The sequence below is a fragment of the Propithecus coquereli genome, unplaced genomic scaffold (genome assembly GCF_000956105.1).
Source record: "Propithecus coquereli isolate 6110/MARCELLA unplaced genomic scaffold, Pcoq_1.0 Scaffold377, whole genome shotgun sequence".
Taxonomy (NCBI): Eukaryota; Metazoa; Chordata; class Mammalia; order Primates; family Indriidae; genus Propithecus; species Propithecus coquereli.
The window spans coordinates 1,739,666-1,758,787 of NW_012149474.1; the positions used below are offsets into that span (position 1 = coordinate 1,739,666).

The following is a 19,122-nucleotide window of genomic DNA, read 5'->3' on the forward strand; positions in this document are numbered from 1 at the left end:
GGGCAGCTGGGGGGGCCGGCGGGTATTTGGAGGACACCCTGGGTTGGGTTTGGCGTTTTCCTCCGGTTAGACCGGGCTGTGGCTCGCGGCTGGCGCTGCCCTCCATCTCCTGCCCGAGGTCCTCCCTTGGGTTCCTCTCACGTCCCCGTCCACACCGCGGCCCCCATTACGGGAGGGGAGCTTGGCCCCCCTGCCCTCACAAGGAGGGTCCCCGCAATCGCCTGGGGTCTGGCAGGGCAGAGCCACTGCCTCTCCCTCACCGACTCAGACGCAGCCACGTGCTCACGTGGGGCCGCGGTGCTGTTTAGCACGGTGGGCTGCGATCCGATGGGACCGCGTTCATTTTGTCGCTCGAATTTTTGCAGCTTTGGCCATTGGAGATTCCTCAGTGGGGTCTTGAGACAAAACTATTTTTAATTAATCAGTTAATTATTAGAGGAGAGAGGGAAGGATCGAGGAAAAGGAAATCCCAGAGGGCAAACACTGTAACACACACACCTGCACACGCACTCGCATACATACATGCACACGCCCGCACACATCCAAGCCGACGTCTTCCTTGGAAATAGACAGGAGGCCGCCCAGGCCCAGGCCTGACCCTCAGGACAGGGTCCGTGGTGGGGCAGGGCTCGGGCATCTGTGTCCCGTCCGCCCCTCAGGCCTGACCCTGCTGCTTCAGGCGCTTTCCTGGCTCCCTCGGCCAGCGCTGCCGACCGGAGCGATGGGCAGCCGCCGGGAGGCCGGAGCAGGTGGGCAGTGAGGGCGCAGCGTCTCCTCCGCAACGAGCCCTTCCTCTTGCAGGAAAGGGGTGGAGTCCACAGGGCCGCAGCGGATGCGCCCCAGCTACGCCAGGCGCCCTGCCCCGCCGCGGGCACCCGGAGAGAGGGATGTGGTCAGCCTGGTGTCTGGAGGGCTGGTGCCACTTTGCAATGACAAGTGAGGCCACCGTCCGAAGGGCTGGTGCAGGACAAGTGCCCAGCAGGCGCCAGCCAAGATGCCAGGGGGGTGCTCCGGAGGCCCCTCACCAGCCCCCGACGGCTGCTGGTGCTGCCCTTGTCCCAAGGCTGGAGAAGGGCAGTTCCCAGGCCGTGCCAGACACGGGAGCTCTCGCCTGCCCGGAGAGGCCCAGCTGCGCCCACACGCCCCAGGCCCGATGAGCCAGAGACCCGACTTTCGCTGTTGCTGCCCCAGTTCACACCTGGGCCCTGCCTGGGCCACACCTGGGCTGGGCCCAGGTCCTCCACCTGACGTGACACCACCAGCACCCGCAGACTCAAGGCGGGAACTCCTGGGGCCAGAGCTGCAGCGGGGCTGCTTGAAGGTGGGGGGCGGACGCAGGATCCCGGCTGCCCCTCTGCACGGCAGGGGAGGGAGGAGTGGCCTGAGCAATCCCTCCAGAGGCGGGCTTTCCCCTGGCTTCTAGAAGGCCAAGGGGTTGCCATGGCCTCAGGGGCCTCCTCCTCCCCACGGAGGCTCCCCCGTTCCAGGAGGACCCCGCATTATAAGATGAAGAGGGAGCAATTCCAGCCCAAGACGGCTCTGCTCCAAATTACCCATTTGTGCTGTTGAGGCATTAAAAATCGAATTACCTTTTCAAAAATTTACTTGTCATGGAACATTTCAGAAGGTATTTCATAAGAACACCTCAAAATGATATTTGGATTAGACTCCATTTCCCAGATGCCTCCAGGATTACACCCCCAGGCAGGACTCTCTGGGGCCCAGTCCCCACTTACACACCCCCACGACGGGGAGCTCACCCCCTGCCCAGGTGCTGTGCCCTCCCACACACCCACCCCTGGCCCTGCCCGGTCTGCTCCCAGTGCCGTGCTCTGTGGCCACACCAGGAACAAGGCCCTCCTGGGAGAGGCTTCAGATGTCAGCAAATGCCCTGGTGTCTTGGGCCGGGCTGGGGCGGCAGGGGTGGTGGGAGCTGGCCTCACCACCCCTCCCCTTCCTGCCTGCCCTTCTTCCGGGGCACGGAGGCTCAGTTCCAGGGGCATGTTGACGCAGAGACCCAGGGCGGATGCAGCCTCCTGGGCGGGCAGCTGAGGTCTGAGGCCCCTGCCCAGCTGGAAACCACAGCAGCAGGGGAGAGGAGGGGAGAGGGGCCACCATGGGGCCTCGGAGTCGAGTCAGGGCTGCCAAGTGCCAGATGCTGGTCACCAGCTTCTTTGTCTTGGTAACAAGTGGGTCGGGCAGGAGGGGTGGGGGGTGTGGGTGGGTAGGGGCGAGGGCTGGGGGGGGGACGTCTCCAGGCTACCAGCACTGTGGTTATGCCCCCCACACCCACACACCAGCCCCACTGTCCCCGTCCTGCCCCCGCAGACATGTGCCGGGGGTCCCTGGTGGCAGACAGTGCAGGCTGTGGCCATTTGCACAGGACGCCCCTGTGGGCAGCGTCTGTCCTCCCGAGGGCAGCGCAGGGCCTGGAGGAGGCCTGAGTTAGTCCAGGGCTCGGTGGCTGGTGAACGGGGTGGAGGGCGCTGCCTGTGGGGCTCCAGGGCTCCCCGCTTCCTGTCCGGGGGGTGCTCTCACAGGCCGGGGAGGGCCCACTCCTCAACCTGTAAGCAGAAGGGCAGTGAGTGTGTGAGCGCCTCTTTTCCACGTGTCTGTGCTCATGTGTGCGCATGTGGTGGGGTGTCTGGGGTGGAGGCCTCCCTGAGACCACCCCAGAAACACCCAGAACCCCCTGCAGCGGAGCCTGCCCCATAAGAGACCAGGAAGCTGGAGGGAGCCCGGCTGGGGGACCCAGGAGCCCCAGACCCTGCCCTCTTGGGCCTCGGCCTCCCTCCCCTGCGTCCAGCCTGTGCCCCTGAGTCTGCCCCGTCCGCAGCTGCTGGGCCTCTGTACGGCCACCGTGGCGGCTCTCACCTACTTTGGGGCCCACTTTGCTGTCATCAGCCGCGCGTCCTTGGAGAGGAACCCGTACGAGATCGTGCACTGCTGGGGTAGGTGAGGTCCTGCCTGGTCGAGGTGGCTGGGGAGGGCCCTGGAGCGCAGCCAGGCCTTGGGCAGGAACCGGCGGGTGGTCGGGACAGGGACGGGCTGCCCTGGACAGGGGCGTGGGCACAGGGAGGGTGTGTCCTTGGTCTGAGGCCAGGGCCTGGGGCCAAGCTGGCAGGTCTATGGAAAGGGCCGACTCCCCACCGAGCACCTGGGCTGCTGAGGCTCAGAGAGGGCGGAGGATGCGGGGAGGGCCAGGGCCTGCTGCGGCCGCTGGGCAGGAGCAAGGAGGCCTCGTTTAGGAGGGGATGGCGGAGTCAGCCGGCCGTGCAGGGGCCTCAGGCAGGAGCTCAGGGGGTCTGGGGGGCGGCAGCCCGGGGGCGGGTGTGGGGAAGCTGCCCGAGGGTCAGGTCAGGCAGACCCAGCCCCAGGGGCCCTGCTGCCTTGTAACCCACTGCCTTTCCCAGTCCCAGGGCCAGTCTGGACTGATAAGATTACAGCCCAGAGGCCACTTGTCACTAGAGAATGGGGGCCTGTGGCTTCCAAGATAGCCCCGGGAGCGGGGAGGGCAGGGCGGGCAGTAGGGGAGGGGTGGCCGCCTCCCTCTGAGCAGCACAGGAAGGAGGTGGGGGCCCCCTGTGTCTGATGGACACGTGGCCCGGAGCCTCCCCAGAAGTCCGGCACCGCCCGTGACGCCCATGTGGCATTTCAGACCCAGGCCTGGTGGCCGGGCCTGTCCTGGTGCCCGGGCCTGTCCTGGTGCCCCTAACGCCCCTCCCCTCCCTCCTGCCAGCCTTCTACGCAGGCATGAGCCTGGCAGGCCTTCTGAGCCTGGGGGCCGTGCTGAGCGCCGCAGCCACCGTGCGGGAGGCCCAGGGCCTCATGGCCGGGGTAAGTCCTCTGTGCCCCCAGCCCCCAGAAAAGGTCCAAGAGCTGGCAGGGCTGTGACCCCAGGAGCCTGCAGACCCCACCCCTGAAGTGTCCAGACAGAAACATAGGCCCAAGGATGTGGGCCAGCCTGGCCCCTCCCCCTGGCCAGCCTGGCCCACCCACCAGGCCCCACCTCACCCCATCATCCAACACCCAACAACGGTTACTGTGGGATCCCTCAAAGGGAGGGCTGGCCCTCCCCGCCCTGGGAGGGGCTGGCATGGGGTTTGGGTGAACCTGCTTCTGTTAGGACGCCAGGCCAGGCAAGGGAAGCCCCTTTTGCCGCGTACCAGCCTGGCTCCCTCCTGAGCGCCACACCCGCCTCCCCAGCTCCTGGGGCCTCCCCACCCCCACGTCCCACAGGCTCCTCGACCTCAGCCCCATGGACGTGGCCCTTGCGGCCCACAGACCTGCTCTTCCACCTGGGCTCCCGTCATGGTTTCGGCCAGCCCTCGATGGCTGTGCTCCCTGCTGACCCCCCAGCCTCCCACCCTCCATTGCAGCCATGGGGTCACCTCTCTCCGGCCTCCAACCCTCCGCTCCTGGAGACCTTGCCCCGGTACTCCCTGCTTGTCCCCGTACCCCCTGTATGTCCCTGCACCCCCTGTATGTCCCCTGTACCACATGCATCATCCCCTGCTTGTCCCTGCACCCCCTGCATGTCCTTGCACCCCCTGTATGTCCCTGCACCCCCTGCATGCCTCCTCCCCACCCCAGCCCCATGCACGGTGCACGGGGTTAAAGGCCCTTGGGAGCTTGTGCTGGGGGCTTTGCTTCCTTGGTGGCCAGGAGGCCAGACCACTCTGGGGACCCTCAAGGGCAGAGCCTCCTGGGTCCCCAGGACTGGCAGGGTTCTCAGCCCACCTGGGAATTCGCAAATACTGTTGAATGACTCCTGGTTTGTAAATATCTCCAAGGGTAGGGACAGAGTCACCTCCTGGGGCTGCTGCTGAAGCCAGCCGGCCCTCGTGGGCCCAGGGGGGAGCAGAGAAGATCTGGCAGCTCCAGTGCTAACCGGGCTCCCGCTCCGGGGAGAGAAGGGGCGCGGGCGGGACGTGCCGGCCTGGGTGGGCACGGAAACCCTGTGTTTTGTGGCTTTAGGGCTTGGTAGGAGGCCCCAGTGGGGAGAGGAGAGGGCAGGTGGCCTCCCCCTATCCCCCAGAAGGCGTGTAGTGTGGCCTGCGAAGGGACACCCGGACAGAAGACCAGGAGGCAGCAGGGCCAGGCCAAGGGCCCCAGGCAGCCTGGAGAGAACCGCGCCGGGGCTGCAGTATCGGCCACCAGGGGCCGCCGTGGTGCCGGGCTTGGGGCCGCGCAGGGAACAGCGGGCAATGGCGCTGGGCCCGGCTGCCGTCCCTCTGTCTCAGCGCCCTGATCTGTGGCCCAGGCAGGTCTGATTCTGTGTCCCCGCCAGCCTCAGGGCCAGGTGACCGTCACACAGGTTGGGCTTCTAGAACAGCCCTGCAGGGCTGGGGTCCCGGGGCACTCCAGTCGCAGTTGGCTGGGCTCGGCACACCCCTCTGCCCTCCCCCGGCCAAAGGGTGAGCCCAGCGCGGCCACCGTGGGGCGCCTGGAGACCCCGCCCCAGATGAGCTGCCTGCACAGATGTGTGCGGGTGTGCATGTGTGTGTGTGTGTGTGCGTGTGCGAGTGTCCCTGTGGCTTGTCTCACCTGCCCCTGTGGCCGTGCTGGCGTGGCGTGCCTGTTGGCCTGGCCTGTCCCTGTGTGTCTGCGGCGTGCACACGGAGGGCCGGTGGGGAGCAGGGGGTGGAAAGACTTTCTCCCACATGCCAGTGCCCGCTGCCCCCCTTGCCGCCCCTTCCTGCCCCCTTCCCCCTTCCTTGGCCTCTCCCCAGCCGGCCTCTCGCACAGGAAACGAGGAGCTGGCTGGGCTGGGAGAGCCGAGCTCGCCGTTCATTTGTTTGTGCGTCTGTTTACTTCTTTCCGTGTAGACAGTGGAGGCCTTGGGGAGGCCCATCCCCCACCCGGGACCCTCGGCAGGGCGAGGTGGGGGGGGCAGGCAGTGATGCTTCTCTTTCTCCTAAGGAATGAAATGGTTTCTGGAAAATGCTGGTCTCCAGAGCTGGCTTAGGGCCTCCAGCCTGGGAGGCAGTGCTGAGTGATAGCTTCCAGATGGGGAAGGCGGCCCTGGCCAGGCCAGTGAGGAGGGCGAGGAGGAGGAGGGGGGGGAGGAAGAAGGAGAGGGGGAGGGGGGACGGGAAGGAGGAGGAAGGAGAGGAGAAGGAGAGGGGAGAGGAGAGGGAGGAGAGGAAGGGGGAAGAGGAGGAGGCAGAGGGAGGAGGAGGCAGCCCCCAGGTGTCCCCCAAATAGGCCCTGCAGCCTCCGGGCAGGTGGGTGGGGACAGGGGAGATGCCCCTGCAGGGCTGGCCCTGGGGCCTGCGCCGTGCTGGGGGCTGGTGGGGGTGGCGCTGGCTCTCCCCACATGCCTCTTGCTCAGCTTCCCCCAGCGAGGACTGTTTCTTGGTCCCAGACTGTCCCGGCCAGCGTCTGTGGGCCCCTCTGCCTCCACGGGCATCTCCCTGTACTCTGTACCCTGTCAGTCATCTGTTCTCCTGGGTGTCACCCTGAATGAGGTCCCTGGGTTGGGAGAGCCTGGTCACAAACCGTCCTAGTCTGTGGACAGTCCGAGGGGACAGGTGTCAGCCACATAGAGTGACACGCCTGGAGCTACAGCCGTCAGGGAGCTCGTGGCGGGGACAGGGCCGGCGGTGAGGTGCGTGGCCCGTGGCCGACTGACCTCCCGGGGCTCTAGGAGGAGACTCAGCAGAGACCCAGATCCTCGGGTCCCCAGCACGCGGTGGCAGATGAAACTATGGCAGGGGGATGGCCCCAGGACCCTTAGTCTGGGGTGACCCTCTGAGACGGTCCACAAACGGGTGTTGGGGGACACGTGCATAATGTTCATGAGCCTCTGCAAGGGGGTCTCGGGAGCGCGGGAGCCCTGCTTGGGAGCACGGGCAGAGTGTGGGGCGTGCTGGAACAGCGTTCCCGCCGGAGAATTCCTGACCCCAACGCTGGGCACAGGCTGTCGGCAGGAGCGAGGGGCCCCGGCAGGGGTGCGGAGGGAAAGGGGACAGCTGACAGCGAGGGGAGTCACGCTGGCTCCACCTGCTCCCAGGTAGGGGTCAGCTCTGAGGGCTTTCAGAGAATTAAACCAAACCGAGCAACCTTTGTGTCCCCGCCTCACAGACGCGGGAGTTTCTTCTCCCAGAAGGATTTTAGGCGCAGGGGAGGCCCTGCCTGGTGCTCCCTGGGCCAGTGTCTCTGCTGGAAGCAGCCCAGAGGGTGGGGGCTCCGTCCCCCAGGGTGACTGCCCTCCCTGGCAGGGGTGCGGTGCTGCCACACGCAGTGACCCGCCGCCCTCTGCCGCAGGCCTTCCTGAGCTTCGCCCTGGGCTTCTGCGTCCTGGTGCAGGTGGCCTTCTGGGGATCCCGCAACCCCACCCAGGTGAGCGCCAGCTGTCCCCATCCTGCACTGGGGGTCCCCATGCAGGGGGGTGGGCACAGGGCAGCCCCTGGGGTCCATGCTCGGGGCAACGGTGGGGGGCCGGCCACCATGTGGGGCAGTCTCTGCCTGGGCCTGGGGGTCTCTGCCTGCTTGTGGGGGTCTCTGCTGGGCGTGGGAATCTCTGCCTGGGCACAGGGGTCTCTGCCTGGGCATGGGGTCTCTGCTTGGGCGTGGGGGTCTCTGAGTGTGGGGGTCTCTGCCTGGGCATGGGGTCTCTGCTTGGGCGTGGGGGTCTCTGCCTGCATGTGGGGGTCGCTGCCTGGGCACAGGGGTCTCTGCCTGGGCATGGGGTCTCTGAGTATGGGGGTCTCTGTGCCTGGGCACAGGGGTCTCTGCCTGGGCATGGGGTCTCTGCCTGGGCATGGGGTCTCTGCTTGGGCGTGGGGGTCTCTGCCTGCATGTGGGGGTCGCTGCCTGGGCATGGGGTCTCTGCCTGGGCATGGGATCTCTGCCTGGGCATGGGGGTCTCTGACTGAGTGTGGGGGTCTCTGCCTGGGCATGGGGTCTCTGCCTGGGCATGGGGTCTCTGCCTGGGTGTGGGGGTCTCTGCCTGGGTGTGGGAGTCTCTGCCTGGGTGTGGGGTCTCTTCTTGCACGTGGGGGTCTCTGCCTGGGTGCGGGGGTGCCGGGGCTGCAGAGAGGCCAGAGGGCTGGGTGGTGGGAGAGGGGCAGCAGCTCCCGGGGTGACCCGCACTGTGCCCGGAGCCACCGCCTCTTCTCCCTTCCCTGCCCGAGGCCTGTCCCAAAGGGCCCACCCACCCCAGCCTCGCTTGGGGTCACCCACCTAGACCAGACGGGACAAAGACCATTTCCTGTGCAGGATCTTGGAGGGATCCAGGCCCCTGCAAGATGGCTGTGGCTTTGAGGGGTGGCCCAGCGGTCTCCAGGGGGGCAAGCCGGCCAGGTCAGCGTTTGGGCCTCACGTGTTCTGTCCACGCGGGGTGGTCTGGCACATTTGAGGTCTGGGTGGCCGAGGTGAAGACAGCGGCCAGGGTACCCCGGGGCTGGCCTCTCCCCGCTCCCCAATACTCCCTGTGTTCGCTCTGGGCCCAGGACTCGCGGTTCTGGAGGGAGGGGGCCACCAGGGGCCCCAGGACGGAGCCCAGCTGGGGCTGCTCTCTGGGAAGGGAAGGGGCTGAGCAGCAGGACCCCCGCCAGGCCCCCTCCCTGGCCCCGTGCCAGCCCCCACACCCTCACAGCGTCCTCGTCGGCCCAGCTCTCCCGCAGGCCTTCGAGGGTCAGTTCCTAGGCCCTGCCTGACCCAGGTGGGGCACCGGGGCTTCCACGGGCCCCTCGGTAGGTCCTGACTTCTGGCGTGACACGTGTGCGCGTCCAGGCCTGGGCAGAGCAGCCTTGGATTCGAAGTCGGGGGTCCTCTCTGGGGCTCCCTTGGGCAAGTCCCTCGGCCTCCCTGGGCCTCAGTTTCCTCGTCTGTGAGAGAGGCCCCGAGATCCCTGCCTGGGGGGCTGCAGGGTGGGACGGAGCCAGTGCGGGGGAGGCTTCCTCAGACCCGCCAGAGCCCCCGCCCCAGGTCGGCGCCGTGAGGTGGGACTAGTCTGGAGCCGTCGCGAGTTGGATGAGAGCGTGTGCTCCGGGGTGTGGGGGGCTGCTCATCCCCTCGTGCCCTGTGGTCAGGGCCCCCAGAGCCAGGCCGGCTCCAGCCTCGCGCTCCCAGCGCAACGGGGTCCGGCAGCGGCCCCTCGAGAGAGGCCACAGGGCCAGAGCGCCTGTGCTGAAGCTGGGGTGCCTGGGGGCCCCAGTTTCCCTCCGCACCTCCCCTGAGAGGCCCCCTGAGAGATCCTGACCACTCACCAGGGCGGCCGTACGGGGCTGAGGCTGGTGGGGAAGGGAAGGCTGTCCCCCGACCCCTGAGGCCACAGACCCCAGCCTGGGCAGGACTGGGGTTCCCCCGCCCCCAGGGAGCCCCGCTCAGGAGATTTTCCAGCTGCCACTTAGGAGCACGGAGGGCGGGAGGCCCGGGCTGCAATGAACGCAGAGTTTGAGGGCTATTAATTACACTCTCCCTGCGGCCCGAGAGCCACTCTGCCGCACCTCTCCGTCCCCAGACACGGCAGCATCCGGAAGACGGATTGCCCGGCTGGCTGCTGAATAATTCATGCTCGGATTCAGCACAGCGTGTGGAGAGAGGCGTCAGACACGGCCCGGAGCCTCCACCATGGTGCGGGCTCAGACCAGCTCCCCACAGGGCCCCCCGGGGCCCGGCTGTGCCGCGCGGAGCACAGGAGTCCCCAAGCCCCGGCAGCCACCCAGGGATGACCCGGCCTTGGGGATGAGCCCTGGGCACCCCCGGGACACCGGAAGATGAAGCTCAGAGCCTCGGTGCCTAACAGGGAGCCCCCGCGTCCTGCCGTCCTCGGGAGAAACTCGCCTCAGCCTCCCATAGACCCCAAACCCAGAAACAGGCAGAGATGAAGCATCACCTGCAGGCCTGCCCCCCAGGACCCCCAGGCCAGGCTGTGGAGTTTGGGGCAGGAGACGTGCCTGGCCGCGGGGAGCCAGGCAGGGCCGGCCCCTCTGTCGCTAGCAGGGCGCCACTCCTGCCGAGGCTGCGGAGACCAGGACAACTTGCCCCAAACCCTGGAGGCCTCGCTCCTCCCTGGGCCGTGGCAGCGGTTGGGGAGGGGTGGGGGTCCCATGCCAGCCCTGGGCCGGCTTCTCTAGGCCCCCAGCTTCCCCAGGACCCCCTGTGAAGACACGCGCCAGGCCTCAAGGAAGCTGAGCTGCGAGGCCCGGCCCTGGCCTGACGGTGGCGTGGCCCGCTTGGCGCCGGCCCCCCCGGCGCTGCCCGCTTCCCATCGGGCAGGGAGCACAGAGGCTGGCTGGGCTGGCGCTGACTCACGGAGAGATGTCCGACTTTATTAGCCACCAGTAGGGAGGGATTCATTAGTGCAGGAGCCACGCTTGGCACAGGAAGCCCATCCGACTTGTCGGGACATCCGGGCTGGGATGGAGACGGCTGGAGCCTCCACTGCCCCTCTCTGGAGGGCAGGTGTGAGTGGCCAGAGCAGGCATGGCTCCCCCATGCAGCCCTTTGGGATGGCCCCTCAGGGTATCCCGGCTGTCTGCAGGGTTTGGGGGCGGGAGGGAGGCGCCAGAGGGAGCTCAAAGAGGGCCTCACCCTGTGCCAGGAGACCAGCAACTCCTGGGCAGTCAGGGAAGCCTCCCTGGAGGAGGTGAGAGTCCAGTGTGTCTCTGAAGGAGTAACTAGGCATGGGGCGGGCATTTGGGGGGGGTAGCACAGCAGGGTGGTTGGGGGCAGAGACATGCGGTCCCGGTGAGGCTGGGCTGTGGAGCAAAGGTAGAGGGTGGCGGGCCCCTGTCACCATCCTCCTCTCCATCTCCTGCCCCCAAGTGGCTCCATCCGCCTAGATCTGACCCAGTTGCCCAAGGTGCCCCTGGTCGAAGGCGTTACCCAGAGCCCAGCTGCCTGGGCTTTTGGGGATGCAGCTGGTTCCTCTGGGGAAAAACCTAGAACCCCCCGGCTTTGGGGGAGCTGAAGTCCTGGCCCAGGCCCAGCCCCATCACCCATTTCTGGGTAGACAGCAGCAGGGCGCCCCCTCCACACCCACAAGACCACAGCGGGCGACAGCGGAGCTGAGTCTCCGCTTCACCCCGTGGGAGGTCCTGGGGCAGCAGGGGCCACACTGCCCGCTATGCTGGGGGAGGCCCCACAACTGCGGCCCGGGGTGCAGCTGGCTGCCAGGAGCCAGGGCTCCGCGCTCGGGGGCTCCGCCTGGTGCGGGGACACGGGGACACGCTTGGCACTGGGCCTCCCACCAGAGCCGAGCCCCCGTGCTGCTCTTGGTGCAGGTGGAGGACGCCGCGCTGGACACCTACGACCTGGTGTATGACCAGGTGGTGAAGACCGCGTCCCCCGTCCGGCAGCAGGAGCTAGCGGCCATCCAGGACGCGGTGAGCGTGCGGTCCAGCCTTCCCCTCGCGGGTCAGCCTCGCTGCGTGGACGGGATCGGGATCCGGAGAATGGGCACGGGGCAGCCCTGGAGTGAGGGGCCTGGCCCAGCCCGGCCCGAGGAGCATCTCAGGACACAGGCCACGCTGCCCCTCGGGACAGGGGTCAGAGAGCGCCGTCCCTCTCCCTCTGCCCCAGCAGGGCCAGCTACGGGTCGCTGGGGCCCAGTGCAAAGTGAGAAGGCAGGGCCCCTCTTTCAGAAACGCGGAAGGATTTCTACATGGGCGGCTGAGCATTGAAGCAAGCACAGGCCCTTCCCAGCGGGCCGGCACCGCGCGGTCCCCGGGAGCCGGCTGAGCCCCGGGGCCGGCAGGCGCCCGCCGTGAGTGGGCTATCGGCCCTGCTGCCCAGTGGCTGGTGCCCCCTGCAGAGGCAGTGGCCACACCCAAGCCCCAGGCCTGGCCTCCACCTAGGCCATTAGTCCTTATGGCTCCTCAGTTTCCCCATCGGTCCCGCCCGTCTCCTGGGGTTGCCAGAGCGAATCTCGGCTCCCTCCTGTCTGCTCTGGCAGTTCCTGTGCTGTGGGAAGAGATCGCCTTTCAGCCGTCTGGGGCGCGCGGAGGCCGGCCTGTGTCAGGGAGAGGAGGCCGCAAGAGAGGTGAGGAGGGGCGGGACCTGGACGCTGGCGGGCAAGTCCCTGGGGGCGGACACTCTGCAGCCCCATCCCAACTCAGGGACATCCTCCCCTGGACCTTCGGGACCTGCCCGCTGAAGGGCTCAGGGAAGGTTCCGGTGTGATGGGGTAACAGTGAAGTCTTCGCCATGCACGGAGCCCGTAGGGCAGCCAGGCTGGGCTCGGCAGGCCAGGCCCTTCCCCGGGCTGGACGCGGGCGGGCCCCAGGCTCCACTCCCTGCTTCACCCACTTCCGGCGGGGGCTGCCCAAGGCCAGTTGAGACCTGGCCCACGGAAGCCTCTAGAAGCACACAGATTAGGTCTCAGTGCCAAGCGCCCACAGAGCAAGGGTGGTCGGGGCAGGGGGAGCAGGCACCTGAGGGGCCCCAGAGGCAGCTGGAAGGTCTGCTTGGAGGAGAATTGAGGCTGGAGGGCCAGCCAGGGCGGGGTATGGCTGCAGGCTTCAGCGATGAGCTGGGGTGGGACCAGAGGCAGGGAAGCCCTTCCTCCCTGAGGCCTGGAGGGGCCTGGGCCCCCGCCTCCCCTGGCTGCCCTGCCCCCGCCCACTCCGCCCCTCCCCGGCTGGCCGTCCTGGAAACAAACCCACCCCCTGTCCTGGCAGGAGGGCCTGGCAGCCCTCCAAGGAACAGCCGGAGGAGGATGGGGCGGCTCGGGTCCGCGAGGGGAGGGGCGGTGCAGGGTGAGTCCGCCAGGGACAGGACAACAAAGCAGGGCCCAGCAGCGCCGGGGCGGGGCTGAGAGTTAGGGACCCTGCTCCACTCAAGGAGGGTCTCCAGGTCCCCTACTGCAAACAGGAGCGCGGGTGCCGGGGGATGGCAGGGACACACAGGGGCAGGCACAGGCTGAGGACTGCCTGGGTGGGGTGGCCGGGCAGGAGGAAGGCCTGCCCTGGAGGGGCGGATGGGGAGACCATCGTGCCCTGACGTGGTCTGTCCCGGAAACACTGCCCCAAATGCCGGAGTCCTGCCCCAGACTAAATGTCAGCGTCTGGGTGGTTCAGAGACGGCGTCACCTCCCCGGCAGATGCGTGCCCTGGGGTAGCATTGGAAGCCCAGGATGGAGCCAGGACCTGGGACAGTGTGGGGGCCCCCACCCTTCCGCCTGCTCTCCCTGCCAGCCAGCACCCTCTGGTCCCAGAGGTGCCTCCCGGCCCTGGGCTGGGTGCTGGGACCAGAATGAGTCCGACCCCCTCACCGGGGAGCCAGACATGCGGCCCAACACCCAACACCAGAGCTCAGGGCAGCGGGTGGGGGCAGTAGCCCCCTGGGACCCACAGAGGCCAGTCTCATCCACTTGGTGTTGCCTTTTCCCCAGAGCCCTAGGGGGTTCCCCTGGGAATGTGCTACACCCCTCTTCCCATGCCCTGGCATTGGCCCTGCTGGCCCGAGCAGGGGTGGCTGGTCAGGGCAGGTGCCATGCCTGCCGCCCCCTCCCAGGACTGCCTGCAGGGCATCCGGAGCCACCTGAGGCCTTACCAGAGTGTCCTCTCCACCCTGAGCGGCATCGGCCTGGCCCTCACGGTACGCCTCACCCCTTCCCTCACCCCGTGGGAGCCCCAGCCCTGGGCGTGGCTGGTCCCCAGTGCCCAGGGAGGTGGCCTGGGTGTGCCCCTGCCTGCCTCCTGCAGCCTGCAGACACCCAGACACCTCAGGGGGTGGGGAGCCCCTCCCCGAGCAGCCGGTGCAGCTGCTGGTGCCTCCTGCGACCCGGCCCCAGCAGGGGTGCGCCTTGCCACTCAGCGCCTTCCTCCCGCCCCCCAGGGGTGCGCCTTGCTGCTCAGCGCCTTCCTCTGGTTCGCCATCCGCTCCGGCCGCAGCTTGGACCGCAAAGGCAAATACTCCCTGGCCGCAAGGTAGGCCCCTGCCCGCCCCACCCTCTGCCCAGGGGCCCAGCCCCCGGGAGCGTCTGCCAGGCTGGTGCTCTAGAGGAAGCACTGTGGGGGTGGCTGGCCAGGGGGTGCAGCTGGGAAGCTTCCAGACCAGCATGCCCCCCACTCTACGGCCCACACCACACCCCCACCCCCCGCCAAGACCTGGTCTCACAAATGTACCTCCACTGACACTGACAAGGAGGGGTGGGTGCTTCTGGCCCCCCCCAACCTTGGGGACCCCAAGGCTCACCCGGCACAGGGCGCAGGAAGGACCCAGACCGGTGGCCAGGAAGCCCCCACACCGCCCGGGCCGCCCCTGCCTGCCCCCTCCAGTCACCCCACCGCTCGCTCTGCCCCGGCCATCTGGGCCCCTCCCTGCCCGGGCATCCTGCCTGGACCCTCTGCATTCTACAACAGCCTCCTGGGCCCTCGAGAACATTCCAGAACAGCCTTGTGCTCCCCTCTCCTCCTCAGAGCGTGTGGCTGCCAGCCCCAGGAGCCTGGCGTCTTCAGACATTGCCGGGACGGACCCGCGCCGCGAGCCCCCTCTGGAGCAGATGCTGTTGGTGACTCAGAGCCCCGCGGCGGCTCCTGGACAGCGGACTCGCCGCTCCCGCCCCTGTCCTGCCACCGCCCGCCCTCGGCCTGCCGTGATCCGTAGGGGAGGACCCAGGCTGTCTCCCCACATCGCAGTGGGGTTGGGGGGCCCAGCCAGAGGGATGGCCGGAAGGAACCCGTGGGAGGGCCGGGAGGCAGCGAGAACAAATGGGGAGGCCCCGGGACCCCCACCGCAGGCATGGCCCGTGCTCTGCATGCTGCAGTCACGGGCTTGGCGGCTCCCAGGCACCCTCGCTGGTGGGCTCGCAGTTCCCCGAGTCCAGCGGGTGGGCTGTGCCGCCGTCCGGGCTTCCAGGCTCACCCGCCGCCCGTGGCGGCCGGACTGGGGCCCCCCGCGCCCCGAGTGCTGCTGACGTCTTCCCCAGCGGGCGCCTGTGATCGGATTAGGCCCCCACGAGCTCCCTGCCTGGAGCAGTGTTTTTTTAATTGTGGTAAAATACACATAACATAAAACTTACTGTCTTTGCCATTCTTCAGTGCGCGGTTCAGTGGCATAGGGCACATTCCCGTTGTCGCGCAGCGTCACCACCACCCATCTCCAGAACTTTCCATCGTCCCAAACCGAAGCCCTGTCCCCGTGAAACACTAACTCCCCTCCCCCGTCCCAGCCCCCCGCCCCCATCCACTCTCTGCCTCTGTGGGTTTGACGGCTCTGGGCCCTCCTGTGAGTGGCGTCACACGGTGTGTGTCCTTCTGTGGCCGGCTCCGCGCTCAGCATGGCGTCCTCAAGGTCCGTCTGCGCGGCAGCCTGGGTCAGGGTTTCTGAAGGAGGAATCTTGCCATGTTTACCGTGATCCAGGGATTAGGGCAGGACATGCGCGGGGAGAGGGGCAGCATTTTAGTGGCTTCCTGCCGCAGCCACTCTCACGGGACATTCAAGCCTCCTTACGGCGAATTTGCTCTAACTGTCCCTAAATGTTTGCATGATTCGCTCAAAATCCTAAGTCCTGGGTGGAACCAAGTTGGCCCAGCCTAGGCCGCGGCCTCAGTGTAGCTGGCGGAAGCCAGGGGGTGTCGGGGCCCTTTGAACTCCCACAGCGGGCGGTGCGGCCCTGCCCCCTACCAGGACCACAGGGGGTTCCCCCAAATCAGGACTGTCTTATGACAGCCCGGCACACCGTCCCCCGTCTTTCCAATGACACACTCCTTCCCACACACGCTTCCAAAATCAAGGGTGTCCCCCCGACAAGTGCAAATGACAGGCCTTGTCCCCAAAGCCTCGTGGGTTCCGGGGTCTCCGGCTGTGGGCGTTCCCCCTCGGGGACCTCCCTGTCCTGCAGCCCGTGAGACAGGTGTCAAAGGGAGCAGGGAGCGTGCAGGGAGGAAGGCTGGTTAACTCCTGTTCAAGTTCGTACACCACACAAGAGAAGAAATTTCAGCAAAAGGCACGGGACGCTCACGTCCGTGGCGGGTCGTGAGGCCAGCTCGTGTGCACACCTGCTCGGGCCATTTCTCTGGGTTTCCGAGGACGCGAGTCGTTGCAGGGCCTGTTGCCAGGGCTCCCGCCGACCCTCGCCACCAGACGCAGTGGGATGAGGGGCCGCGTCGAGTCGCAACGCTCTACGCCCTATTTCCTCTTTCAGGGTTGCTCCGGCCAGCACCGCGGCCTCCCTGACGGCGGAGGAGCCCACGACGGCCAGGTGGCGCCCACGGCGTCCAGCTTGATGACACCGGTGTCTGACCTCGGCTCCAAGCATCCCCTTGCCCTTACTAACATCTCCAGACCAGGACAGCAGGACCTACGGGGCCAGGAGGCAAAACTTCGTGGAGGTCTCACCGGCGAGAGGTGCAGACGTGTTGCCGTCACGGCCACCCATGGGCCCAACCTGCGCATTCTGGTTTGGGGAAGCTGTACATTCATGAGGTCCTGGCACCGTGTCCTACAGGACACAACACTCTGGTGATGGTGTCTCCCCGTCATCCTAAGTGGTCCTGAGGAGCCAGAGTCCCTTCCCCTGGGGTCAAGGGACACCCTGCGGAGCCCACGGCATCGTCCCAGTGCCTCATCCCTTTGGCCGTAAGGTCAGTTCCTTGGCCAGAAACGGGTCAGGCGGAGACAGGCTTCTCTAAGGAAAGGCCGGGGCTGGCAGAAGCGGCTCCAGCAGTGGAAGCAAATCCAGAGAAGCGCCGAGGGCAGCGAGAAAACCACTTCCCTGTCCACGAAGGAAGGCGCCGGTCAGCCCGTGGACAGGTCGTGACTGCCCCCCATGTAGCACGGGACCATGCTGAGGCCCAGAGCTGCACGATGACAGGTCAGAGTCCAGCCGTGGGGGACAGGGGGCTTGGTAAGGCTGAGTCCATGTATTTGGGCCCACGGCGGCTCCCTTCCTACGCTGTGTCTGGGCCAGGCAGTGCTGAGTCACCAGGAGGAGCCACCTGCCTGCCACGGGCTCTGGGAACCTTATTAGAGTCCAGTTACCCAAACTCGCCTGGCAACAGAGAGCACCTGGCCTGCCCGGCCCGGGTCACACCTGCTGCCTGGCAGCGGGGCTCAGCCTCCACCTGCCCCCAGACTCAAGCGGGCGCTGCGATTCTCCGGCACGGCCTGCGGCAGGCTCCACAGGCACCCTGCTCGTTCAGGCGCCACTAGGACCATTGAGTCCCGGGTCACAACCGCCAGGCCCGCACCTTGGGCCTTCTGCTCACTCTGCCGCCTGCTCAATGCAGGCCACCTGTCGGGTACAGGTAGCAGCACACACCCAAGGGCGTTTTGTTTCCTCTAAGAAGTGTTGTGCACAGAGGACCCAAAGTGCAGCAACTGGCCCTTCCCCACGGAGGGACGTGCCTGAGTTCTTCGTACCCCAGAGAGGAGCTGCATGAGGACGCAGGAGCCTCCGTTTTCATGGGTTTTACTTCTCACTCTGCCACACACGGCTCTTACGAAAGCAGCCTACAACCTCCTTGCCAGGGCCCATCCGCACAGTGTTCTGTGGGCGGGGGAAGTGGCCGAGGTCCATTTGGGCTAACTTATGGCTGAGAGCCAGTGTGTGCATGTAATCCCCGTGTGAGACCGTGCTCCTGTCCTCCCAGGTGAGAGCAAGCTGCCTTCAGGGTTGCGATGGACTTAGCCCAGCAGCAACACAAACAGGTGTCCACTGGCTAAATGGTTGCTCGCAGGTGCAAAAGCCGGTATTGATTTGCTCCAACTAGGAACATCTGAAACTCCGCTGCGATTACGTTACCACCCGACGTCGAGACCCTCCTTAGCGGGCAGCGGCTCACGGGCTGAGAAACTCTGCTTTGGGGTTTGCAACTAGAGGGGGATCGCTGACTCCCTGCGTGTGTACACAGTCCGCTCCACTGGACAGCACGAAAGCGCTCACGCGGTTTGTATACAGTGGTCCCCCCAGCCGCGACGGCGCTCTCCACGGTTTCAGCAACCTGCAGTCAACCGTGGTCTGAAAACAGGTGAGCACAATAAGATATTTTGAGACAGAGACACCACATTTGCATTTATTACAGTATATCGTTACAATTGTTCAATTTTATCGTTAATTATTGTTGTGCCGAGTTTATAAATTAGACATCATCACAGGTATAGCGAAAAACGTACTAGTAATGTCTCTAGGGTTCAGTACGACCCATGGTTTCAGGCGTCCGCTGGGGGGCCCGGAACGTGCCCTCCGTGGATGGGACCTACGGCTCCCACCAGCTGTGCGCGGCGCTGGCGGGGATCTGTCCCGGCCCCCAGTGTGAATCTCCCACCCGTCCGGGGGTGTCAGATGTTCCTGCAGTACGGTTTTGATTTCTCTTCCCTATTTTTGTGTCCTGTTCTGGGAAATGCCTGTTTGTGTCTCTTGCCCCTGGTCACACTGGGCCACATCCCTTTTCTCGCTGATTTGTGGGGAAGTTCTGATGTGTCACGGGCTGGGTGGAAATCAGCTGTACTTGCGTCTTCCCTCTGCCCGTGATGAAGTCTCCGTATGCGTCTTTATGCACGCGATAAATACCGTCTCCTGATTAGTGGCTTGACTTTCACCGTGGCGACTTCTGGTGGATAAATATCTTGCTTTTTACCTTTTTATGACAATTTTAATACAGTAATGCAACGAACATGCAGGTGCCCCTGCGACGGTCAGTTCTGCGTGTCCACTCGGCCAGGCCACGGTGCCCAGCCGTTGGTCAAACTCCAGTCTGGGCGTTGCTGAGAAGGTGTTTTTCAGACGTGATTAACGTTTAAATCAGCGACTCTGAGTGAAGCAGGTCACCCTCCATTGGGTGGGCCCCACCCAGTCAGCTGGAGACCTCAGAGCAACACTGAGGCTTCCTGGGGAAGAAGGGCCGGGCCTCGGGCCTGCAGCACGGAGACCCCGCCTGGCTTTGTGCACGTGTGGGATATATAACATATGTGTATGTGTGATGTGCACATGTGGGATACATAACATATGTGTATGTGTGATATGCACGCGTGGGATATATAACATGTGTATGTGTGATATGCACGTGTGGGATATATAACATGTGTATGTGTGATATGCACGTGTGGGATATATAATGTGTGTGTGTGTGCGATATGCACATATGGGATATATGACGTATGTGTGTGTGTGATATGTATGTATGGGACATATGACATATGTGTATGTGCGATGTGCATGTATGGGAT

At 65.7% G+C, this 19,122-nt stretch overlaps 1 protein-coding gene across 1 annotated transcript; it reads left to right on the top strand.

The window, feature by feature from the left end:
• The first annotated feature begins 2,054 nt into the window (after window positions 1-2,054).
• Window positions 2,055-14,894, top strand: TSPAN32 (tetraspanin 32). Its single transcript, XM_012651942.1, has 10 exons — window positions 2,055-2,182; window positions 2,837-2,951; window positions 3,740-3,837; window positions 7,270-7,344; window positions 11,235-11,336; window positions 11,906-11,992; window positions 13,465-13,548; window positions 13,789-13,880; window positions 14,373-14,555; window positions 14,720-14,894. Exons 1-10 carry the CDS (start codon window positions 2,117-2,119, stop codon window positions 14,892-14,894), a joined length of 1,077 nt encoding a protein of 358 aa, XP_012507396.1. The 5' UTR covers window positions 2,055-2,116.
• Window positions 14,895-19,122: the final 4,228 nt, after the last annotated feature.

Coding starts and splice junctions, on each gene's coding strand:
- TSPAN32 (XM_012651942.1), top strand. CDS start 2,117: ATGGGGCCTCGGAGTCGAGTCAGGGCTGCCAAGTGCCAGATGCTGGTC. Junction 13,549..13,788: donor GCATCGGCCTGGCCCTCACG/GTACGCCTCACC, acceptor CCCGCCCCCCAG/GGGTGCGCCTTGCTGCTCAG. Junction 13,881..14,372: donor AAATACTCCCTGGCCGCAAG/GTAGGCCCCTGC, acceptor TCTCCTCCTCAG/AGCGTGTGGCTGCCAGCCCC.